The 24,464-nt window shown below is 42.8% G+C and overlaps 4 protein-coding genes and 1 non-coding gene across 9 annotated transcripts in view; 3 read left to right on the top strand and 2 right to left on the bottom strand.

The window, feature by feature from the left end:
* Window positions 1-5,000, top strand: part of LOC142948349 (nucleosome-remodeling factor subunit BPTF-like) — a 39,879-nt gene extending 34,879 nt beyond the window's left edge. For 3 of the 4 annotated variants that reach the window (XM_076090331.1, XM_076090329.1, XM_076090333.1), the window contains 2 exons: window positions 314-500; window positions 2,688-5,000. In XM_076090331.1, the coding sequence (XP_075946446.1) occupies window positions 314-500; window positions 2,688-2,724 (224 nt within the window). In that variant the 3' untranslated portion in view covers window positions 2,725-5,000. Of the gene's footprint in view, window positions 1-313; window positions 501-1,809; window positions 2,643-2,687 lie in introns of those variants that run through there. The other variant, XM_076090330.1, reaches the window with a different exon arrangement.
* A 3,269-nt stretch (window positions 5,001-8,269) lies between these two features.
* LOC142948588 (UPF0450 protein C17orf58 homolog) lies at window positions 8,270-9,478 on the bottom strand. Its single transcript, XM_076090715.1, has 3 exons — window positions 9,421-9,478; window positions 8,807-8,998; window positions 8,270-8,457 (listed from the first exon to the last, which is right to left on the bottom strand). The coding sequence occupies exons 1-3, from the start codon at window positions 9,476-9,478 to the stop codon at window positions 8,270-8,272; spliced, it is 438 nt and encodes a 145-aa protein (XP_075946830.1).
* Window positions 9,479-15,275: 5,797 nt separating this feature from the next.
* Window positions 15,276-15,348, bottom strand: trnar-ccg (transfer RNA arginine (anticodon CCG)). The gene has a single exon. It is a non-coding gene; the product is annotated as a tRNA-Arg (tRNA).
* A 326-nt stretch (window positions 15,349-15,674) lies between these two features.
* LOC142948345 (importin subunit alpha-1-like) lies at window positions 15,675-22,773 on the top strand. 2 transcript variants are annotated; one of them, XM_076090321.1, is made up of 11 exons: window positions 15,675-15,715; window positions 15,978-16,096; window positions 16,211-16,351; window positions 16,921-17,009; window positions 17,334-17,602; window positions 18,077-18,171; window positions 18,993-19,256; window positions 19,846-20,079; window positions 20,458-20,640; window positions 21,515-21,664; window positions 22,495-22,773. In XM_076090321.1, exons 2-11 carry the CDS (start codon window positions 16,031-16,033, stop codon window positions 22,582-22,584), a joined length of 1,581 nt encoding a protein of 526 aa, XP_075946436.1. In that variant the 5' UTR covers window positions 15,675-15,715; window positions 15,978-16,030; the 3' UTR covers window positions 22,585-22,773. The 2 variants fall into 2 exon arrangements, with proteins under 2 accessions (XP_075946436.1, XP_075946437.1); XM_076090322.1 differs by lacking the exon at window positions 15,675-15,715 and adding an exon at window positions 15,726-15,746.
* A 972-nt stretch (window positions 22,774-23,745) lies between these two features.
* The window catches only part of LOC142948344 (E3 ubiquitin-protein ligase SMURF2-like), a 50,350-nt gene continuing 49,631 nt past the window's right edge, over window positions 23,746-24,464 (top strand). Inside the window, exon 1 of the mRNA XM_076090320.1 lies at window positions 23,746-24,146. Coding sequence (XP_075946435.1) covers window positions 24,095-24,146 — 52 coding nt within the window. The 5' untranslated portion in view covers window positions 23,746-24,094. The remainder of the gene's footprint in view (window positions 24,147-24,464) is intronic.

The raw sequence follows: 24,464 nt of genomic DNA, 5'->3' as shown, positions 1-24,464 counted from the left end.
ACTGATCTGGAAGGCTGACTAGATCGAGGTTAAAGCTGGCAAAGGTTTTGGATTTTTGCTGTCATGTATAAAGTGATGAACTGTGCTCCCAAAAAACATACTTGAATGCCTGTCAAACACATGCCACATAAGCTGCAATTACTATGACGCAGGCACGCTGATTTGTGGAACAAAGGCGGTTAGGAAAGCCAGATATGTATCTGCTGCTTCCACATATGTGATGTTTGTCTCTGGCAAAAGTTCACAACTAAATGTGTAGGGTTCTTTTCATTTATTTCTATTACATACCATTGTTTGTATCCCCTTTTCTTAGACCTTTCCACCATGGAGGAGAGGATACAGAAGCACGAGTACATCAAGCTGACTGAGTTTGTAGCCGACATGACCAAAATCTTCGACAACTGCCGCTACTACAACCCCAGTGACTCGCCCTTCTACCAGTGTGCCGAGGTTCTGGAGACCTTCTTTGTCCAGAAACTCAAAGGGTTCAAAGCCAGCAGGTAAGACGGGGATACCGGTGATGGTCAGAGCTGAAAAAAAATGGCAGCAGGTGACTTTGAGAAAATGAAAGCAGTGTTACAAGCCGCCGGGTCACAGAATAATGTGTCCCAAAGTAAGAGACTGATTCATTGGTAGTTCCAGCTGTGCTGCTGTGAAGCCGACTCTGACCTCCTTGGAGGTTGGGCGGATTCACACTTTCTCTAATGAGAGCAATAAAATGAAACTTCTTAAAGTAGAAATGCATGTCAGACGCTACTGGAGTTCATTGACTCCTTCTCTTTGCTTTCCTGGGTCACCATCTTCCTCTCAACATTTAAATCATGTTTTGTTTTTCATTTTGAGTCATGACTGAATGCTCTTACAACCAGCAAGCTTCTCCTGTCTCCAGAACAAATCAGCATAAAACACTGACATCGTTAGATCTCCACAAATACATGACAAACTTCATATTATAAGAATTATATCATTTTAATAGTAATGCTCAGGACCATTGTTGTGCATAAAGTTGGCGAGTTGGGTTTGGGTTGTTGATAAAGGCGTATTTCTGCCGTTCAGATTGGCTCGGATCGTGTAATAAAAAAACGCTTACCGGCCCATCACTAACATTAAATACTGTATTTTGTATTATTTTAAAAGCCTGAATTGTTCTGGGCTCTCTGAGGGATGCACGCACACTTTCCCTCCCCTCCCTACTTGTTGCTCCTCCTCTACAGTTTCGTGTTGGTGGTATCTTCAGTCAGTCTTTAGTCGGCTCATTTTTCACCAAAGAACAGTAAATTAGTCTGCTAAATCAGGGCCTTTCATGTTCAGGATGGGAACCAAAGCTCTAGATCATTTGAAGGATTTTAAGCAAAGTGTGACCCTGTTCTTCATGGCCTCAATGCTCTTAATGCTGTCCCTCACCGCAGTAAGGAAGCAGCAAATGAGCCCCAATAACTCCACCATCTGGTTGTGCCTCTAAACTCACCTCACTGCATTGCCCTTGCTGTGTGGTGTGATTGCTTTAGATGGATGCACACTACAAGATTATTTATATGTTCATACAGCTTTAATTAGGTTATTTACTGAAGAACAAGCTGAACATGTCATGGTGAGTTTAACTGGAGGTAGTTAGATGAAGACACACGTGGAGATGCTATGAGCATCTCAGCTCTGATGTCTAATTAGTTCAGTAAGTCTTGTGGTTTGCATCCAGCTATGTGCCTGAAACGGTGATGTGCTTCACCCGTGTGTATTTACACCATCCATTCCCTCTCTCTGTCTCTCTCTCTCTCCCTCCCTCTCTCTCTCTCTCTCTCTCTCTTGCAGATTGTGATGTCAAACTCCTGGGTGCCTGGGTCACTCTTAAAACAAACAAAACAATAATTTGCTATCGCCCCGGACGTTGCTGTTTTTACTTGTTTAAAACAGCGTTGAAAACGTTGTAAGAAAGTGCATATATTAAGCCACACTGTAGGTGGGATCCTTTTTTTATTTTAGAAACAAAGGAAATGAAAAACAAGTTTCTACTGTCTAACAATGGCAGCCATGTTGGTTACAAAAAAAAGCATTCAAGGGAAAAGTTATTTTCTTACATTTCTTGCAACAGATGACTGATATTTTGTTAATGTGAGTTGAATATACACACACAGATAAGGTATCTTTTGAATTTGACAGAACCTTTGTTTATCGTGTCGGTCACAACGTGCTGCAGCCGAACATTTGTACCTCATTTCTTAGCCAAGAATTTTAAAAAGCATGCGACATTTATCAGTTTGTTTTTATTGGCTGTTCCCATGTATAATGTTATTTTATGTGCATATTATATCTCTTTGTGAAGGACTATTTTATTTTCTAAAGGAAATAACGGTAGGATCTGTAAAGATAGATTGGAGAAAGATTTAGTTTAGCTTTCCTGTTCTAAATACGGCGAGCTTGACCGTCTCCAGTTTAAAGGAAAAGTCCGTGTACATACACTGTTGGGCTGACATCACATCGTACATAACATGCCACCAACATGGCTGCTTGGTCCATGTCAAAGTGTCTGACCCACTGGCATCCAATTCATGTTTTTGTTTTGTTTGTGTTGTTTTTTTGTATTTCCTCTAGTGCATATTTTTGTCATATTGTAAAGCTTTTAATAAAAAAGGAAACACCAAGAAGTTTTCCAACTGTTTTCTTCCTCCTCTCTTTGCCCATCTCTGTAGGTCTCATAACAACAAACTACAATCAGCAGCCTCTTAGCTCCCCCTCTAAAATCCAAGTGTCAAAAAAAACAACCGAGGTTTCCTCTGAATGACTAAGCCCCGTGGTCCGAGTCGGGCTGCAAACCAACCTGAGCCCTCTCTGAAGGAGAGCACGCTCCCAGCTGAAAATCAGCTCGCTCTGGCGTCAAAGCGCCCAACCTCCAACACCTCCATTGCAGAGCTAAGGCAAGAGAGAGAGAGAGCGAGAGAGAGAAGCCCCTTTTCATCCAAAGTGTCATTGGGACGTCCCACCTTCAGACCGGGGGCAGGGCGGCCTCGGACTCTGTCTGGCATCCTGCTTGATTTCCACCAGTGCGTCCCATCCATGAGAAGAAAGATCCAGATGGGAAATGCAGATTAAGTTGATAAGTTGGCTGGTTGGATGTTAAACTGATCTCAATTCAGCAACGGACTTTTGAAAGAGTTGTGTTATTTCTGTAGCTGATCACTATTTTTGTGTGTCCTATATTGCAAAGTGTGGAGCTTTGATCTTCCCACCCAGAGGTGCAACAACTTTCATTTCACCCCGTCACATTTTGACGACACAAACATCCCATTAAAGCAGAGTCCCTGCCTCACATGCAGATGTTCGTGAGGTCAAAATCAAAATGCCCTTTGTATGCGTCACATGTGGCTAAAGGCAGGCATCACGTCCATGTACAGGACCTTGGAGTTCATTCTTCTCCTATTTACCGGCTGTAAACCTGAAAGCAGCGTTTTATTGTTGCTGTAGGAACAAACGTCTCTTTGTGCCCCACAAGAAAAACAAATGACCCCCATTGAAGCCAATCAGATTTCAGATCGTCCTTGTATAGCTACTCTCAGGCGCAGATGTTTCACACCAGCCTCGTAGAGCCAAACGCGGTGGCAAATTCCCATTCAGTGGCTCATTTCACTGTACATTTCCTGATTTTCCGAGATGCTCCATTTTTAATAGAAGCTAGATTTCTGAAGATAAAAAAAGAGGTGAATTAACTTCACCGCGTACGGGCGTAGACGGCACTCACTCGAGTAATTCAAGGGGTCTGCAGTATATGTGGTCCGAGGGTCGTTATAATTTCCAGTGGGAAACACCAAGGACAGGCTATCCCATCCACCACATCCTGCCTCTCTTCTGACCTTTTTACCGTTTTGTGTTTTTCTGAAACGCAAGTGAAGAATGTTGACGAGCTCTGTGCTCCTTTAAGCTTGAGCTTTTAGGTCTACTGTCCTTCCCTCCATACACAAACACACACACACACGGTATCGTCAAATGCTCCGATTCCGTCAGTGACCGAGTCTGTAAGTCTCTCTCCCCTTATCTGTCGGCCACTTCTTCCAACATATTTCATAGAAGTTGACAGGTTGGCTCACATATGTCTCTCAACTCGCCCTCAAAGCAATGGTTAAGTAATTGGATGATGGACTTTTCCACTCAGCATCAACTCAGTTATGTTGCGGTCTGCGGCAGCATGTCTGGGAGTTAAACTTTGAGTGGGGACCGGGGGAGTCTTTGTACCGTGGGGTTTGTATGAAAATTTTATAGCTGCATTTCTATCATATTTGGGAAACTTTTTTCTAATCTGTGATTATCAGTTTTGTAGGCGGGGGAGCAGTCATTAGACACGGTTGTCTTTAAGTTGTTAAAAACAGTTAAAGTCAAGCAAATGTTTTGGTTTCAATCAGGTTTTTTTCAGTGTATTCGCAGAGTTGAGAGATCTTCTTTACCGTGTTTGTGTGTCTTCCACACAAATGTCTGTTACTTTGTAATCTGATGACGATGCGTTTCATCCACTGTTTGTAATCTCTATTGTATACCATGGCTGTCCAAATATGTAGAGATGAAAGATTTTTAGAGCAGTAGAAACTTTTATTTTTCACTCTTTGAACCAGCAACGAAGCCCGTCTGTATATTTTAACTGTCTATTCTTTTCTCTTAAATTGAAGTGAACTCTACATTTTAGGTGAAATTGCCCTTTATATTAAAAGCGCTGCATATTGTGAGCATACAGGTATTGAATGGGGGTAGAGTGACACAGTTAACTCTTGCAAAGAGTTTTTCTTTTTTGTAAGAAACCAACCAGTTCAACATAACTTCTATATTGACATTGCATTTCTTGTATTATTTATTCATATCAATGAAACGTTCTCAGTTTTTAAGTAATGTTGAGGAAACATAACCGCAGATAAGAAATACTCTGTTTTTAACTGATTGTGGCAACTCTGAAGAGATTCTCTTTTTTGTACTTGATAGGACATTTCATCCTAGATAATAAAGTAATGTTTTTGACACCAGTTCTCCAGAGACTTGTGTTTTCTTTGAATATCTCTGCTCTTCACAGACACACTGGAGAGTTTATCTTACCTCAACATATCAAAGTTTGTAAGAATCTTGAATTTGTTTCTGAATGTAATGTAGAGAAAGTGTACAGGACCTGGTCAAAAGCTTAGCAACAGCAATTTGGACCACTTGTGAGTGATCACCGGGATGTTTTGCAAAGGCGGGTGAAGTTGCAATTGCTAAGACACGATGGAATGAATGCACGAGTCTGTTCCTGGTCCATAGTGAAACCTTTACACCTCAACATTTATCGTCAGAGGAAGGAAAATAAAGAGACCCTCTATTACCTTTGGGACAAGGTTGGGTGTGGCAGAAATAACATCAGTGTTGAAGAAAGGATCTGCCGTCTATTCTACAGAGTTTAGGTAGTTATGTAGACAACATTGTGCTCAAGTGAGATGTGTAATTAAACATCGTCTGCATAGCAGTGATGGGAGATTCCTTTAAAATAACGTATTATAGGGCGTCCCTGTTTGTCTTTCTTTTTCTGTCAACTCTACTAGTGTCTTTAATTTGATTAAAAAAAGAGCGAAAGTGCCCGAAAAATGAGTTATCTGCCCATTGAGAGGAGTTACAATGTAGTTTTAAAGCCTGTTTGATATATACATAGTTACATACATAGGATATTTATGTTCATGTATGTAGTTTATACATAAGACAATGTTTACACTGTATTCTACAAAATACATTTGCTCAATAAATGAATCAAGTAACAACAAATGAATAACTACCAACAACGCACAGATAGTGGGAGAGACGGAGGGCCCACCGCTCATTTTCCCCCCAGGGCCTCTTCGTGAAATAATCCGGCCCTACACGGAAACTTCAATCCCCTTCTTAACTCGGGTCAATTATCTGGACAAGCTCATGACCTCCAACACACTCAGACAAACTCTTCCTGTGATCAAATTACCAACATGACGCATAAAAGGTCGACCCTCTCCTCTCACACACACACCTCCCTCTCACACACACACCTCCCTCTCGTAACCCCCCCCCCCCCCCCCACTCAAACCGCTAAACGAATCCAGAGGCTCGTGTGGACGCTGCGAGCACCGCAGATGTGGTTTCAATCCACCGCCCTCGTCTCTTTCTCTCACTCCCCCCTTGTGGCTTGGGGGCTATCACACAGGAAGCTGTGTGATATTCCCACCTCCCTCTCCTCTCCAACCCGCTTTCTCTCCCTCCTCCTCCTCCTTTACATCCTCTGCAATGAGGAATGTCCTCCCGCTGCGATAGTAGCCAAGATGTGGAGCAGGCTCCTGTTTCCTGCCCGCCTGCATCTGTTCCCTCCAGCGCTGATCCCAGATAGAGGCTTCCTCCAGCCTGGGAACCGACCGGCTGAGCTGACAGACGGACAGAGGGGGAGAAAAGAGGCTTAGCCTTGCCTGCCTCGACGTCCAAGTTCTCAAGTTGGTCTCTCATCCCGGAGGCCAGACAGAGACCGTGGTTGTTGAACTCTAATTAGAGTGACTTACTATGGGGGCTCCTTCCCATGCAATCACTGGGAAAGATAATGAGGAACAATGTTTCGGTCAGTGGGCAGATGTATGTGATAGCATGAGTTGGTTTAAAGACAAATAAACTCCTCACGGGGTCGTTGAGTACAAAACAAATACACGTTTTTATTGGGTTCATGTATGGGTAAGCAAAGTAAGCGTTCAGTGCAAGTTTTCCCTTTCATGAGCTCAGGGTCGAATGACGATCAAGCCAGAGATCTCTGATTGAATAAGAAGCTATCCCTTTAGAAAGACAGACCCAACATGCCCTCTCCTGCCTAAATCCCCTCCCTGTGTCATCTTACATAACCATATTTATGTCTCCTCCACCTTGTCCACGTCTCTCTCTTTCTCTCATCCTGCCTAAATACTTTAAATACCCCTTTCTGAGCTTTGGCCCTCCCAGAGGAGGACGTTTGCGTGTAAGCAAGAAAACAAGAGCCATCCCAAAGAGGAGCTGTGACGGAGGCACTTCTCCAAGTCATGTGTCCAGGTGCGGAGAGGATCAGATTCCTGCGATTAGACTTATGGCTTAGTCCCTAGAACAACCCCCCCCCCCCCCTCCCCCCCCTCCTCATTCACCAGGGCCCCTTTTGATGTCCCAGTCTACTCGAGCAGATATTTTATCGTGGAAAACATAATTAAAGTTAGAAAAATAAGCCGTTCTCATAACAAGCAAAGGTCCAGTGTGCTGTCTCTCCCTCCTCATCCTCCACTGGGGTTTGTCGCTGCTTTTTCAGGCCCTTCATTCCCTCCCTTTGGTCCTTGTAACAATAATAGTGCATTTCCTGCTCACCAATAACAACCACAGTGACAACATGCACGGGGTCGAGAGTTACAAAACAAAAGTATTGGGTGCTATACAACATTTTGCATTCACATCAATTTAGAAGCATTATTTAATCAAAGGAATCAACAGGACTGAAATGTGGGATTTGTACAATGAGATCCAAGGTTCCTGCATAAAATGCACAATGCAACTGACAATATGTGTTTGTATGGAAAACAAGTTTCTCTTCAGTGTCCTGTTGAAGTGTTGTTTTCTCAAACTCAATTGTTAAATATGGGAGCATGCTTTAAGACGCTACTGCCCCAGCAAGAAAAACAACAATAAACCAATGATCTTATCTGTATGCATGTGTTCAAATGTGTGCTTGGATTGAATACAGAGGCTGGATCTGACTCAGCGGAAAATAAAAATTGGCTTGCCACGCGCACATGGATAAAACAGAAACACGCCCATGCGACTGCTGATGCAATATGACAAAATAATACCCATTCTATAAACTCATTTTGTGGCTTCATGTTCTTCAGATGAGCCAAATTCCCTTTAAAAGTGAGACAACTTTATACCTTTTCAATGTAGGGACTTCATGAACCAGCCATGAATGAATGTGGAGCTGCTATTTTGAGGAAATGATAGTGACACCCTTGTGTGATGCCCCAAACGTTACAAAATGATCGTGCGAAATCCATTTAATTGAAGCTGCTTGTGTTTTATATCAAAGAGACCACAAGTCCGTGCTTCAGGAACTTTACAGAGGAGTAAAAAAAAAATATGAACCCGGGTTTGGATACGTCATAGCATTCCATGTGAAAATAAATCCATGCCTTCTGCAAAATGTCTTCCGTCTTGCACAATACTGATTGGTTGGTTATGATCGCTTCAGGTGAGCTGCAATGTCTCTTCCCCTGCAGCAGGGGGCGACAGTCTTATCTTTGGTTCACCTACACCTGGAGCGGGTGGCCTCCAGGGCCTTCTGGTGCCTCCGCTTGTTGAACCTCTTGACGTAGTTGTTGCTTCGCAGGAGGCCGTCTCCGGGCTTCAGTTTGCCCCCGAGTAGGTTCAGGAGGTCACTGGGAAAGTGGCGCCTCCGGTGGTAGATCTGGCCCATCATGATGTATCTGGTCCCTTGGGAACGAATGGGGTGAATGTTGAAATGAGTGGAGGACGTACACACTGGAGCATTCTTAATGTTTGCACTAAACAAAGTGGATGTCACTGCTTCTGCTGATCTCAGGAAAATAGAGTTCCCACATCCCATACAAGAACACGTTGATGGAAACTTGTTAATTCATGGGTCATAACACTTCTGCATTTCTGATCTTAAGTCTTTTATTCTTTAATAAACCTCTAAATGAATAACAACTTAATGTAGTTAAGGGATACACTGTCACAGTTTATAGAGTTTCATTTTTCTTTTTTACTAAGCAAAACAGATTTGTTTTATGAGGCTTCTGAGCGACTGTGCTCCACTCACCGAGCTTGATGTCAGGGCAGGGCTTGCTGCACTTGTAGGTGTCCAGGACCAGAAGGCGAACTTTCAAGAAAAAGCTGTCTGGAGTCACATAGAGACGACTCATCTTGTAGAAGCCGTCACTGCTCACCATCAGTGTAATGAGGCGTATTCCTTTACGCAACACATCGATGTCGTGAACGATCCCGTTGACGGCTGTTAAAGGGACATGACAAAACATCAAATATAACAACATCACACATACGTTCAGTCTTCATGCTAAGCTAAGCTAACCGGCTGCTGGTTGTAGCTTCATACTTATTGTATAGGCCTTTACATGAGGGTGGTATCAATCTTCCCAATTCAGAAATGTTGAAATAATTCTTTAAACTGTTACTTATAGTCTCAAAATGAACGTTTAGCTGCCACAGCTGTTGGCTACATACAGTAGTTTATTATCAAAACTCTCCTTTTAAGCAGTAGATAGTGACGAGTTAGTTAATATATACCTCCATAAGGCCAGGGATGTATTCAAAATGATCAGGCATGTTAATTATTTGACCTTTGTGGACCTTCTTACGCTATTTTACTTAAGTTTGTGACAAAGGCACTATCTTGGTCTCAGGCTGGATACGTACCAAACTCACTGTAGCAGTAATACTCTCTCTCCTCCTTCTCCTTCCTACACTCGCTCATGCAGAAGGCATCATGCGTGAAGTCGGACTCTGCAGAGAAGAAGACAAGCAGACGACAGGATGGAGGGATGAGAAAAAGAGGGGTAGTCTGCTGCCACAACCTCATTCCAGCGGCATTAGAAAAGAACAAGGGTGTCATTACAAAACCCAGGCGTCGCATTCCTCCACATGGGACTGGAGGAGGCCGTGTGTGTGTGTGTGTGTGTGTGTGTGTGTGTGTGTGTGTGTGTGAGAGACACATTTTCCATCTTAATCACAATATCAGGACCTCATTGGCTTTGCTTTAGTTTCGTTACCACCTCATTGCACACAAAGGGAAACACTGACAGCCAGATTTAAGGGGAAGTGGTTGTAATTAGTGGCGGAGGATGTTCACTCACTAACAGCGGACGGGTTCAAACCATCACTGTCTTTATCACTGTCTGAGTGAACTCTATGAACTCTAGTGTACATTATATCACTGCATGACTGACTCATTCCCATAAAGGTAAAAACTAACGTGTCTTTTTAGGCGGTTCATGAGGTGGTATTTTGTAGCCTTCTATTAGACAGGAGGCCGTGGAGAGAGAAGGGAAATGTGGGAACAGAGATGAGGGACGACATGCAACCAAGATCCTCGGTCAGACTTAACTCAGGGGGCATTGCAAACACATGGACAATATGTTAAACCTATAGGCCACCAGGATGCACCAACAAATTTGGCTTTTGAGCACTTGTTTCCTTTTTGTTCAAAGACATTTTGTTAAATTTGTAGTTTTGTCAAGACTTGCCCTTTTTGTGGTCAAATGTTAAGATAGGCCTCTTTTTTTCACTTTGCAGGAGATACATTTTACATTAGAAAAGGTTAAAGGGAACATATCGTGCTAATTTTCAGGTTCCTCCTTGTATTTTGGGTTTCCACTAGAACATGTTTACATGTTTACATGCTTTAAAGGTCAAAAAACACATCATTTTTCTCACACTGTCTGTCTAAATATTCCTGTGTTCACCTGCACCTGAAACGGTCCGTTTCAGTGCCTGTCTCTTTAACGCCCCCCTCAGAAAAAGCCCAATCTGCTCTCTAGCGTTCAAGCGGTGGGCGGAGATACTGAGATGGGGGACGATATATTCAAATGAGCCTGCATGTGACATTTTAGCCAAATCTGAACGGCTTGTTGAATCACATGTTTTCTGATCTGACCCCATGGAAAACTGTGTTGTCTTATTTTACAGTTTGTGGTTTCATTCAGTGACTAGTACAACAGTTTTGTCTTTGGTTTAAGTTATTTGTCACTGTGAGGGGTAATTTAATATTACTGGTAATAAATACAGGGATATTGAGCATAAATAATATTTTCCCAGATGGTTACATAATTTCAATCTTTGGAAATAATCTCAAAAGTGGAGTTTAAAAAACGAATAAAACTCAAGCTCAATAAAGTAACAATCAAAGATGCTGCTGTATATGTGGACAACCCTATCGATGCACAGGTCAGGACACAACAAATCTTCCCGTACCTCGTCTCAGGATGTCAAACTGGTAAAGCAGGCTGGAGGAGCGCCGGTTGAAGACGACTGGCGGGCGGCTGTTGTTCCGGGTCGCTGCGCCGATACCAGACTGATAGAGACTGGACTTTCCTGGCCGGTTCTCCTCTTGGTCCAGTCGTCGGTTGGGGGGATCTCTGCGCGGTGAAGGGGCCGGGTGGTGCGGCTGAGTCTGAGGCTGTGTGAGGGGTGGACCCCTGGATCTGGAGTTGGGGTGTCCATCTGGTTCCCCCTGCTGAGGAGGACTGATGTTGGACTGGGTCTCCTGATGGGTTTTCTGCACAGTGCGGTTGGTGACGGCGGCTGTGGCTCCACTCAGCGGGGTTTTGGGGAGCAGTCCAGCAACTTCTCCTCGGGCTTTCTCGCTGTTGTGCTCCACCAGACGGTCGCTCTTGGGGGCCTTTTTGCTCTTGTTGTGGGGGCCATGGTGGCGATGGATGGGGACCAGGTCACTGTGCTTCGGCCAGACGGCAGAGGGTAGAGGATGCAGGGTGAACTTGGACTCGCCGGTCTTGCTGCTCTTCTCTAGAAGCTCATTGATGGGCAGGGAGGGCTCTTTGACCACCATCCAGCTCTGGTTGTTTGGAGCCGGATCACCAAAGCTGGTTTGACCCTTTTCTATCAGAGTGTACAGCTCTGGGTTGACACAAACGAAAGGTTGCACTTCAGTTAGACATTTCCATCTATTCGATTTGGTGCGTTAATGTGATATCAAAGCCCCGTTGCTTCTCCAGTAAAATACAACAATGGTTTTATTTCATTTACATGACGTTCCTTAAAAACATAATATTTAGGGTTTTATTCAGCTTAATAAAGTATTAGTTAGTGTAAGTACTTTAATTGGAGGTTTATCAGGAACTTTGATCATGAAAACTTACTCGAGAGTATGACACTTACTGAATCTCCAGCTCAGATAGATGTTATAATGAACCCCAATCCATCAAAGTTATGAAATGCTGCCAACTATTATTCACTTAGCATTTTATCAAAATCACACACTTGTTCTGGGATGTAATATTTCCTCATGGGAATCATGCAGACAAAACTTTCCTCAGAATTGTTCACCTTTTTTAGTTTAAATTTGATTTTATATATTTTTTGACGAACACCAGAATAATGCTGATGTAAGGGATATTGTATTGGTGAGATCCAAAGCTACAAATTGCCTCAGAATTGAACAGTAAATACCAAAATACATAAATCACAACAGAGCATGTTGCTGTGAAATTATATTTGTTCAATAAATAGACCTCATTAAAAGAAGACAACAAGTGAGCGCATAGAAGAAAAAAATAAACGTTTTTCTTCAACACGTAAAAATGTACAGAACTACAAATAAAAAAAAGAGTACACTCACCATTGACAGCATGCTCCTCTGTCTTGTCAAGAGGAAACCCTAGAAACAAGAGAAACAGAATAATCCCGGTCATCCTCGATGATCAGTGTGGACACACTCAAAGGTCTGCTACAGAGACGGGATTCCTGGGATTTTTATACGAGCGGCTCAGGAATGACATGCGATGGGACGGAGAGGGAGACGGTGGGACGTCCCTAAAACAGAAGTAAACACTTTGACATCACACTCCTTTCATTCATAAATGGATTCTATGCTGCCAAAGCTTTTTACAATATGGGAGGGGAAATACGGTTCTGTGTAGCCTAAGTATTATCTTTTGTTTACCAAGTAAGAGTTATGTAAAGTGTGATTTTCTCTTCTCTTATGTCTAATCATCAAAATCTTCTGTACTGGTGGTTTTCTTGCTTTGCTTTTTTTAGACAACTTGCTGGACAGCGTTACATACACTCAGCTTCAGGATAAGTGATACTAGCAACTTCTCTAGTAACTTTAGCGCACCTTGATGCGAGGCGGAGGTGACGGTGTAGTCTGCCAGTGTATTACATTTAAAGGTGGCTTCACTGCCCTCTAACGGCCACAACGAGGAACTGCAACACATCGTTAAATTAGATCGCTTCAAGAAAATTAGCATATTCTTAAATCTATCCGATAATATCCCAAATTCACACGAAATGAGAGTCTAGTGGTCACAGTTTTTTATTCTTCATTGTACGAATAAGAACGTATGTATTTGAACACTCGTAAAAAAGTATGAATAAATATTACTGCATCTTGTATCAACAGTATTCAACAGTGTAAAATTGTGAAGATATATAGAAGAAAGATAATAAAGAAAAAAACTGAAAAGTAAACACCACTACAGACAGGCTGACTGAGATGACGGTTGACCTGAATGTGTTTACTTTAGGATTTCGTCACTTTGATCATTTTAGTTTGAAATGATTTACCGGAAGTGGGAATGCTTGCTGCAGTTCTGCTTGAACGCTGGCTGGACGAATTTAACGTTTTGCTGCAGTTCCTCGCTGTGACCACTGGGGACCAGTAAAGACCAATTATTCTAAAACACTGCTAAATGCTCTCAGGTCACGTGTCACCTCAACCTGTGAAGGGTCATATGACAGACGTGGTAGCTGAGCTGGCTAATGCTAGAGTGTTTATGGTGAGTTTTGGCAGTGATGACGCTTACAGTGTAAAGAGTGCTAGCCGAGCTTTATGCTGGTGAGGATTATTCAAATGTTATTGTATTTAATCACGAGTCTTTACTGCCCTCTGGTGGTCACAGTGAGGGACTGTAGCACATCATTGAATTCGTCAATCCAGAATAAATGCAGAAATCATGTTATATTCTCACTTCCGGTAACTACAGAACTTCCCATTTTCAGCAAACCATCATGAGGCACAGTAGAGTCCTCTCATTCATTTCTGCTGCTCTGCTCTTCACTTTTACAGAAAGGCTTGAGTGAGGATATGCTGAGACCATCATGTTGTTTATTCATTCAGTATGGCAGTTTGTGTGCTTCTGTGTGTTGCCCTCACATCTCATGTGATGAAGGTGCTCAATTCACTGGACCCTCTGCAATTTGCATACCAGCCTCATGTAGGAGTGGACGACGCCATCATCTACCTGCTGCAACGAGCTCAGTCGCACCTGGACGGAACCGGTGGCTCTGTGAGAATCACTTTCTTTGATTTCTCCAGTGCATTCAACACCATCCAACCAGTGCTGCTGAGTGAGAAGCTGCGGGTGGTAGACACGTCCACCGTCTCCTGGATCACTGACTACCTCACTGACCACAGTTTGTCCGACTGGGCCGTGTGCTGTCTGATACGGTGGTCAGTGATACTGGAGCCCCACAGGGAACTGTCCTGTCTCCCTTCCTGTTCACGTTGTACACCACTGACTTCCAGTACAACTCGGGGTCATGCCATCTGCAGAAGTTCTCTGATGACTCTGCAGTGGTCGGGTGGTCCAAGACCAGAGAGATGGTGGTCGACTTCAGGAGGAAGACGACGCCTCCACAACCGCTGAGAGTTGTGGGAGAGGATGTGGACATGGTGGAGGAGTACAAGTTCCTGCGTGTCTCATCGACAGCAGACTGAACTGGAATCAACGCTGTGTACAAGAAGAGGATGAGTCGACTCTATTTCTTGAGGAAACTTCGATCCTTTAACGTGTGCAGCAAGATGTTGGAGATGTTCTACCAGTCTGTTGTGGCCAGTTCACTGTACTTCTCCGTAGTCTGCTGGAGGGGGAGCATTGGAGCCGGAGACAACAACAGACTTAACAAACTGGTTAAGAAGGCCGGCTCCATCATTGGCTGCAAAATGGACACTCTGGAAACGGTGGTGGAGAGGAGGACACTGAAGAAACTATTATCCATATTGGATAACCCGGACCACCCTCTCCACCACCTACTGCAGGGACAGCGGAGCACTTTCTTCAACAGACTCATCCAGCTCCACTGTCACAATGACAGATACAGGAGAACATTCCAGCCCACTGCAATGAGACTGTACAATAAATCACCTCTTGCCGAATCATCATTCACTTGACTACAACATCGCTACACTGTCTTTGCACTACTGTTTAGTTTATCTAGTTAGTTAAATGAATACTATTCTATTTCATTGCATATACTGTGTACATCTTTTATACTTAATATTTTTACTTTTTTTACTCTGTCACTCTGATTGCTATGTATCTATCATTTGCGTTTTTTTTAAATTACATTTCTTGTATTCTGGATACAGAAAATACAATTTACCTTTATTGCAGAATACGGAGCTGTAGATTGGCTATTTTTACTGAGATTGTTCAGTATGGACCAATTTAGGATTTCAGTAATTACCAAGACAATGCTAATATCATCACCACTGTGTTGCGACATATACATAAGCACTGAAAAGGAGGTAAATGCGACCCAGATGGGACTCGAACCCACAATCCCCAGCTCCGGAGGCTGATGCCTTATCCATTAGGCCACTGGGTCAATACGTGGCTGAATTGGGAAAACAACCATTATATAAAGGACGTGTCGTCTCATAATCAGTGGGTAAAATATGTATATTCACATCTAAAATTGAATGACACGTTGTTATTTAGGGTAAATGTTACCCACGATACAATATGTATTTCAGACATGGCTGCAATGGTCTACAATGAAATCCAACCAACACACGAAGATGTGGTGGTTTTATCTCGCGATACCAATGTTCGCGGTTGCCTTTGACAACGTCTTTGTTGGTTGAAGCGTGAGGCGGTGCTTGTACCCGACTGACCAATCAAAACTCAGGAAAACAGGGTGGTATATAAATGACGTCATGTCGGTAATAAAAAAAAGATACGAGAAACCTAAGGTAAGTACGTCGCACACGCTGTTGGCCACATGTAAGTTATAGTTGCATTAAGAGTTTAGGTTATTACTTATTATTTTCGTTACTCTTCTGAATATCTGAATATCTGCCACATGGTGTTATATAACCGGCTTGGCCTCAAGACAAAGCGGCCGGTTAACTGCTAGCGTTAGCTAATTCACCGGCTAGCTAGCTAACACAGAAGGTAGTGAAAGCAGCCGTTGGTACGACCGTTGCTTTCTTTTAAATGATTATCTTTAAACAGGGAGCGTCTTCAACAATTCAACTGGAATCGATTGTCTTCATCAACATTCAGTAATGTCAGCCGGCAACGACAACGGAGATCGTCTCACCCAGTTCAAAAACAAAGGGAAAGATGTCAACGTAAGTTCTGCAAGTAATGGCATAACATAACAGTATAACATTAATCATGTACGTCAGCGATAGCTAATCGTCATAAATGGCGTCTTGTGATTGTATGGGGTTTGACTTCTTCAGGAGCTCAGACGAAGAAGAGCTGAAGTCAATGTGGAGCTACGAAAAGCAAAGAAGGATGATCAGATCCTGAAGAGGAGAAACGTCCAGAGCCTCCTGGATGAGCCGACCTCCCCTTTCCATGAGAACGACCCCAACGCACAGGTAGACGGACAGCAGGTAGACGGACAGCAGGTAGACGGACAGCAGCTCGTCTGTGTCAGCTGCCCCTTTCATACACTAGTTACTGGGTTTGGCTAGGAGGAGTAAACAGGATGCACCAGAAATAAATACAACTGGTTTCCATGTGTTTTCCATGTCTTACATCTGATTGAATAATTTAGTTGCCCACGAGTGAGTTACAACAGCCTCCATACCTAACGACACCCTCAGAGAATAAGTCTAGTCAATTTGAATCATCAAATCAATCATCAAAAAAAGGCTGATCAAAGTAGGTCCGCTCTGTTTGTGGCCAACGGTCAATGAGAAAGCTGGTGTCAAATGTCTACCTAATGATAACAGTGTGAAGCTTTTCCCTCATTTAGCACCAACTAGTCTCAACAACCGGGCAAGTATTAGGTCAACATGTTTTCTTTTTTCTTTGTTTACGATTGAACTGCATTGTCCTGATCCTGTAACCCTGACCTAAACATGTCCCAGTGCATGTTGGGGGTTACTTATAACCCGGTTGTACTGTTCAGATAGATAACCTGCTTCTTTCCCTGTTTCCCCAGCCTCCTCAGTACTGGTCTTTGGAGGAGATTGTAGGAGGAGTAAACAGCGAGAGTCTAGAAGATCAGCTGCAGGCCACGCAGGTAGCCAGGTAAAATAATTTTAAAGGATCTCGACCGACCAGTTTTGACATGCTAAAGACAAGGGCTACAGTTGCATTTCATGCAATCCTGTATTGTATGATAATAACAAATCCTTGAAGATGACCAGTGACTCGATGGCTGGAGGCATTATGTTTTTGGGTTCAAGCATATTATTTTGTGGATGTGCTTGTTGTTATTGAGTTGAGAATCAGTTTGTTCCCAAACTTGTTAAACATGATCACCCCGCCCTAGTCATTACTCTGACATTCAAACAATGCTAAAACTTTCCCTTTGATAACTCCCCACCTTTTTTTTTTGGTCCTGGCGTACAGGAGAGTCCTCTCCAGAGAAAAGGATCCACCTATTGACAGCTTCATTGCTGCCAGCCTCATCCCGAGGTTTGTTAGTTTTCTGGCTCTATCTGAATGCCCCCCCATCCAATTTGAGGCAGCTTGGGCCCTGACCAACATCGCCTCAGGTACCACAGACCAGACCACTGCCGTAGTGGTCGGTGGGGCCATCCCGGCCTTCATCAGTCTGGTGGCATCCCCCCACCCGCACATCAGCGAGCAGGCCATTTGGGCCCTGGGTAACATCGCAGGTAGGCTGACGACATTATGGATCTCTTTGGGTTTGAGTCACTTGTTTTACTTCTGATGATCCGTTACGTTATGCTGTTCAGTTTATGTGCCTAGATGGATGTGATGTGAGGAACTGTTGTTGTTATTGTGTGTAACTATGCTTCTTTTGTTTTGTCTGGAGGTGTTGTTGGTCTCCACAGGCTTTAATATTGAGGGGTTTTCAATTCATGTAAAAGGGTGTGTGCTAAAATCTTAAATGTTTTGTTTTGACAAAGTGAGTTCAATGTCCAAAGGTGATTCACGCAGGATAGGAAGGAACCACTGGTCTACCAGAGTAGCAGCATTGGTTGTTTTCTGAGTCAGTAACTGTATTAAAACATATGATGAAAAACAGTCCTTGCATATTCTGGTAGTTGTAGAACCTCTGAAATGCTCAACTTCCTATTGTAGTAACCTGACTGTATTCCCCCCCCCCCCCCCCCCCTCATATCTAGGTGATGGATCCAACTACAGAGACCTAGTGTTAAGACACGGTGTTCTCAATTCACTCCTCGCCTTGATGGCATCCCCTAACCTGTCTGTGTTTCCCGTGAGTTTCAATCAAAATTATTGCACTGCTGCTTTTAAGAGACGTTTTCTTTTTACATGGCACTGTGGCCCTGCAGAGTCCTACTATGTTGTGTTCAGGTATGCACATCCACACTGTTTAGGACCAGTGGACACGGACTGCTGTTCACACTGGTTTTAAAAAGGTGTCACAAGTAGCCACTTTACAAGCTCATTTCAAACCGATAAAAAGCTAAATCATCGTCAGACGACAGCCAATGGGTTCCCAGGTTTTCTCTCCACATGGCCTCTTTATCTAGTCAAAAGCCTGCTCAAACACCATTTATCAACAGCGCTCAGACTACAAACGGAAAACAGGTTCTAGATATGAAAACAGAATCAAAGTCAAAGTTGCTGACTGGTTTCATGGATTGAGTATCTGGACACCCTGATGTGATATTGTTTGGAGAGGGCTTATGACAAAGTTTTATTGTTTGGAGCAGTGCGATATGGCAAAAATGATCATCTGGATATTGGTCATTTAATTTCTAGATAACGATATACATCACGAAATGGCATGTTTTCTGGTATTCATAAAAAGAAAATAGTCTATATGAAATTACCACATTTTCCTTTACTCCTGTGTGAATGAAATATTTGACAAATAAAAAGTACTGATTATTTTCTCATTTAATCAAGAACTTTAGTCCAAAATGAACATGACGGTTTCAAGTGAAATTACTGAGAAAATGCATTTAAATATTTACAGCTATAGATTTTCCGAGTATCTGTGACTCTAACAACTATCATGTTCTGACACTTTGACGTTGTGAAATGACTCTTGTTTTTAATCCACATTCCTAGCCGGGCTACCTGCGCAATGTCACCTGGACACTGTCCAACCTGTGTCGCAACAAGAACCCGGCCCCTCCCTTGATGGCGGTGCAGCAGCTGCTCCCAGCCCTGGTGCGCCTCCTGCACCTCGACGACAGGGAGATTCTGGCCGACACCTGTTGGGCCGTGTCCTACCTGACCGACGGCTCCAATGAGAGGATAGAGGTGGTGGTGCAGGCCGGCCTGGTGCCCCGCCTGGTCCAGCTGCTATCCTTGGGGGAGCTCTCCATTGTGGTATGTGTGTCAGCGGAAATGACCGTCATCCATCGAAAGTAGCTGCTCTGTTGAGTCTCATTCTGATTTCATGACAGTGTTTGATGAACGCTAAACATATTTGCCTGCTCTAGTGGATCTAATGGTGCTCGTTATATAGTCACAAATACTGTCGCTCTTCAAGACGTTTGTCACAGCCCACACTGACGTCCTTTTTCGCGTACATCCTCCTGTGTATTTTTCCTATACCCTTAAAGTTGAAGAAAACAACTTTCTGTCTGGGTCATATTTTCTCGGAACTTGCGTTTTCATTACTTCTCTTACACATGTTCACTCCTGTGGTGTTTTGGCTGAGTTTAGGACAGATTACTGTTACAGAAGCTGAAGTCTGCAGATGTGCGATGTGGACCATTGTAACTGAAAAGCAAGCTTAGTCTGCTCTTGCATGCATTGTTAGCGGCTTCAGACATATGGTGCTGAATTGGGACATTAACATTCACAGGATTTAGGTATCATCACATTCCTTGTCATCACCGTCATTCCTCCTATATTTATTATTCCTAAATCGTGAACACTACAGATAACTGACTTGCTCTCCTTCACCTCCCAGCCTCCTGTCCTGCGGTCACTTGGCAACATTGTGACCGGGACAGACGAGCAGACACAGTGTGTACTGGATGCAGGCGCTCTGGCGATGTTCCCCAGCCTGCTGTGTCACCCGAAGCCCAACATCCAGAAGGAAGCAGCTTGGACAGTGTCCAATATCACTGCTGGCAAAGACACCCAGATCCAGGAGGTTGTCAATGCTGGTCTGGTACCCATGCTGGTGGAGATCCTCCAAAAGGTCGGAACACAAGAGCAGACAGAACGTATAGCGGGCTCGTTACAATAGTCCAAATGAGATTCATTAATTCATAATAAATCAAGTTCTATTTTGATTGATGTGGGGGGGTTTCTGCATTTTACCCATCCTAATTACCGTCCTTGAACATGAGTGTACATGTATTCTGTAATTTGATATTTGATATTACCTGAGCAGGACAGTCACAGTTTCCCCAACTCTTCTTTCCGACCTGCTGCGGATTAGTCATGGTTTTCTTATTCTATAAACTCATTTTGTGAAGCAACCAATCTATAATATTTTCCCGTTTATTCATGAAGGGTCATTAAGAATATCTTCAGTGTCTCTACTAGTTTAACATCAGGTGTCTTCTCTGTTTAGGGAGACTACAAGACTCAGAAGGAGGCTGTGTGGGCTGTCACCAATTACATCAGTGGTGGAACGATGGAGCAAGTGTCCTTCCTGGTCCGGTGCAATGTGCTGGAGCCTCTGCTCAACCTGCTGACAGCCAAAGACGGCAAAATCATCGTGGTCATCCTGGGTGCAATCTACAATATGTTACAGGTATGTTGTCAGGAACTTTGGAGTCGCTGACTGCAAGATTGTCTGTGTAGTTCAGTCAAAATGCTGCGTGCCGCGTGGATTTTCCCACTAACATGTCTGACATTGCAAGAGACCTCTGTGGCTTACTGTACAGCCTCTCCATTCATCTTGGTGTTTATGAAAGTCTACATGTACTCAATGTATACTTAAGTTATCAGTGATGTATCGCATTATGGACAGTATCTGCAGTTATTTTTGTCAACGTTATAAGATCATTGTCTAACAATTCAGTCGTAAGGCACTAAACTACAGTAAACTACTTCAAAGCATATTTTAGAAAACTGTAATGTCGAAGCACACCAAATCACTACAATAAAAATAATCTGTCTGATATGATGAGATGTAAAAGAAGACACATTTCAGATCCAATTTATTCAGTCGTTTGTTCTTCATGTAAGCCAAGAGATGAGAAACTTGATGATGATGTCTAAAGATTGTGTGTGCATTGAGGTTTTGGCAAGTGAAGGAAAATGCACTAAAATTCAAACGAGCAAAGAGTAATTGAGAGTAGATGGTAGACTACTGCCTAGAACTGCAAGAAAGAAAATAATTCAAGAGAAGTATGCTTTTAAAAGTGCTCTTACATATTCTTCTGCCAGCAGACATTTCTCTTAGGTCCAGAGGAAATGGAGATTAAAACTGTGGCTCTCTGAGATTAAGAAAGAGGAAGATTAGCAGAATTTAATCTCAGTCACATTATCGTCTGAATAATGCAGATGGATTCTTGACTGTCACAGATTAACGATCACAGGTTCATCTCTCGGTGAGGGAACTATTAGTCTTACCGATTTTTTTTTTGATTTTTTTATATTTTTTTTTTTTACTTTCTCCACAGATGGCACAAAAAACTGGTGAGAGTGAAAAACTCTGCCTAATGATTGAGGAGTTGGGCGGTTTGGACAAGATTGAGGCACTTCAGTCCCATAACAACGAAGCTGTCTACAAGTCCTCTCTTAAAATCATAGACCAGTTCTTCTCTGAAGAGGTAAGTAACAGACTAGCTAAGCAGAAATCGTCACAGAATTTAGTTTCTACTTGAGTTTCTACTGGATTTTCTTCTCTATCTGTTATGCTCTGCTTTAGTTTGTTTTTTGCAAAATGCGTATGTGCTGATGTGTATTTGCCAAGACTTTGTCGAGGAATATCGCTCACTGCGATTGGATAGTTTGCTACAACTGGGATGCTAACCACTCCCTTCAACACAAACATGGAAAGAATTTAGACCGGCAGAGGAAGTGTGACTACATTGTAAATGATAAGATCGCCTGCCGAGGCAATATTCGCAAATGCGAAGATGTGAATTTGCTTCACCACTGGAAGAGAATGTTGTTGTTTTTTGGCCCTGCTGTTCGCATAGATCAAAAGTGAACAGGAGGCGGATGTTGATTTCGTTCATGTGTGACCATGCATGCATGCGTCACAGATTAAATGACAACAGTCATGGCAAATCTGGCAGGGCGGCAGTTGTTGCTTGTGTGGTCACTCCTCGCTACTTACTGTTGCCAAAGAATAAACGTGGCGTGTGATGCAACAATAAAGTAGCCTGAGCTAGATGTTTGCTGGTTACTGCAAGTTTCTGATTCTTCGATATAATGCTCATTTTAATGTTTATTGGGTGTTTTTTTGCTTTTTCTGGTAAAATCACTGACCAGAGGCTTCTGTTGCTTACATGAGCTGACTTTAATACTACTCACAATAGACCCTTTCTTGGCTGGTCCACAGAATCTATTTTAATCCATCAAATGATTGTTAAAACATGCTAAGACTTGGTAAATGCTGTAATGCTTCGCTCCTCTTGTCCCTCCTGTGTTTCAGAATGAAGATGATGAGTCTGTGGTTCCTGTAGCTGCTGAATCCGGCTATACCTTCCAGATCCCCGAGGACCAAAGCACTTTCCAGTTTTAACATTCCCAGTTGTCTCTTTGTACCTTGTTGATATTTTTTGTAAATTGTTTTTAGTCATTTCATCCTTGTATGTGACAGTACAAAGACCAAATCACCCTGTTTCAAAGAAATATTTGTAAATAGATGTTACTCATGCACAAGTTACTTTTCTTTATGGATGTTTCAGAAATAAACAGCCTATGCACAGGGTCATGCGCCTAATGTATTTGCTTAAAAGATGTGAAGGAAGTGAGGTGTTGAGAAATGGGGAATTGGAGTTGATTCTGCGTCCATGTCACCACTAGGTGGCACTGTGGTTATTTGTTATACTTGTGAGCCTACATGTTGTAAGTGCCCTGATGTGTTTATAGTACATTGTACACTATTTTATGAATGAAATCTATGTTTTAGTGCGTTCGAAAGCATTCCACGATATAGCCATAATGGTTCATATATAGGCAAGGAGCAGAACCAGACTCTGCGACTTAATGTCAAAGTAACTTTCCTCCCTGTAGACCCGCATCTACCTTCAGGAAAGATCGCATTATGCTTTATGTTTGTGTCAGACCCCAAGTGTAAACTGTCCTTATGATATTTTATTTACCTTTGTGACTTGATTTTTTTTTTGTACCGCGGTGGCAATGTCATGCATATCATGACATAACATTTACTTGGTAAGATATGTACAATAGACAAAATTCTGTCTGTCATAGTTCTCTTTTACAATAGATAAATGAGTCCCCTATAAGCATAACTGATTCAACTACTACTGAGTAGCATTAATCTAGAGTGGATAGTCTATTGATATATTTAGAGAACGGTATACATTGAAACCACTCAACTAGATGCATATTCTAACTATTCGCAGGAACTGTCTAGCACGTTCAGGTCTACATACACCATGTCAAACTTTCCAGATTAAGGCCGGATAAAGACTATGTTGAGTTCAAAGTAAAATAACTTGATTGTAAAATCATTTGTAACCAGGTAACAAATACGCAAATGGTGGTCGTACTGTGTTAATGGATGTTGTAATATGGTGTTCATGATTCATAATTCACATCTATCGTCGTTAGTACTAAGAAAATATTGTACATAAATTTGAGCGTGCTTTTATTTTGAAAGGTTGGACCGGATGTGCTCCCTTTGTCTCCCTTGTTGTGCAGTAGCTCAGTCTTCACCATCATCACGACTAACTTCAGTCTGAGCAGACGTCTGTCTGGATGGAGGGCAACCCGTCCAGTTGATTCGTACCTTTGGCTCGCGGCGTGAACAGCATTAGTGGACGTATTTAGGATTAGTTATTTGCCATTTTTCTTAATGAAAAAGAGGCTCACGTAAGAATGACATTCCAGAGACGATGATACCATTATCTTGCATACACGGTCAGTGTGAATTGTTATGGTGATACTACAAGCTACCCCGAGCTAGCAGAGGGACTGTTTTGGGAGATACCTTTTCAAAACCCACACGCTGACACATGAACTAGACGCTTTTTGTGAATTTTCATCAAGCTGGAACACTAAGGGGAATGTCTAGCCAAGGAGTTAGGAGGAATGGCCCAGTGAAGCTGCGGTTGACAGGTAAGCAAACGTAAACCCCCTCCTCGCGAGACGTTAGCATGCTAGCCAACCAGGCTAACATCTGCTGATGGTACCACTGTACCACTGTGTCTCGTGTGATATAAAAACGACCATCTCGTATTATATCTCTATGTTTATCTTTTTAATCGCATCTAAATACTTTTTTTTTTTTTACCAGAATGTAACTTTCGTTTACCTACTAAGCAGCCTTGACAGTCAATGAGCTCGTTAGCAAACATTAGCTGTGACAACAACGCTCATTATGTTGCATTAACCTAGCTGGCTAACGTTGACGCTACTTGGCATCTTTGCTCATGG

Source organism: Anarhichas minor, unplaced genomic scaffold, assembly GCF_050575085.1.
Source record: "Anarhichas minor isolate MPS153535 unplaced genomic scaffold, ASM5057508v1 ptg000012l, whole genome shotgun sequence".
In the NCBI taxonomy this organism is placed as follows: Eukaryota; Metazoa; Chordata; class Actinopteri; order Perciformes; family Anarhichadidae; genus Anarhichas; species Anarhichas minor.
Note: the sequence above shows the minus strand (reverse complement) of the source record. Positions and strands in the feature narration are given on the sequence as shown.

Coding starts and splice junctions, on each gene's coding strand:
- LOC142948588 (XM_076090715.1), bottom strand. CDS start 9,478: ATGAGCGAGTGTAGGAAGGAGAAGGAGGAGAGAGAGTATTACTGCTAC. Junction 8,999..9,420: donor TTACTGCTACAGTGAGTTTG/GTACGTATCCAG, acceptor TCCCTTTAACAG/CCGTCAACGGGATCGTTCAC. Junction 8,458..8,806: donor CTGCCCTGACATCAAGCTCG/GTGAGTGGAGCA, acceptor TTCGTTCCCAAG/GGACCAGATACATCATGATG.
- LOC142948345 (XM_076090321.1), top strand. CDS start 16,031: ATGTCAGCCGGCAACGACAACGGAGATCGTCTCACCCAGTTCAAAAAC. Junction 16,097..16,210: donor ACAAAGGGAAAGATGTCAAC/GTAAGTTCTGCA, acceptor TGACTTCTTCAG/GAGCTCAGACGAAGAAGAGC. Junction 20,641..21,514: donor CAATCTACAATATGTTACAG/GTATGTTGTCAG, acceptor CTTTCTCCACAG/ATGGCACAAAAAACTGGTGA.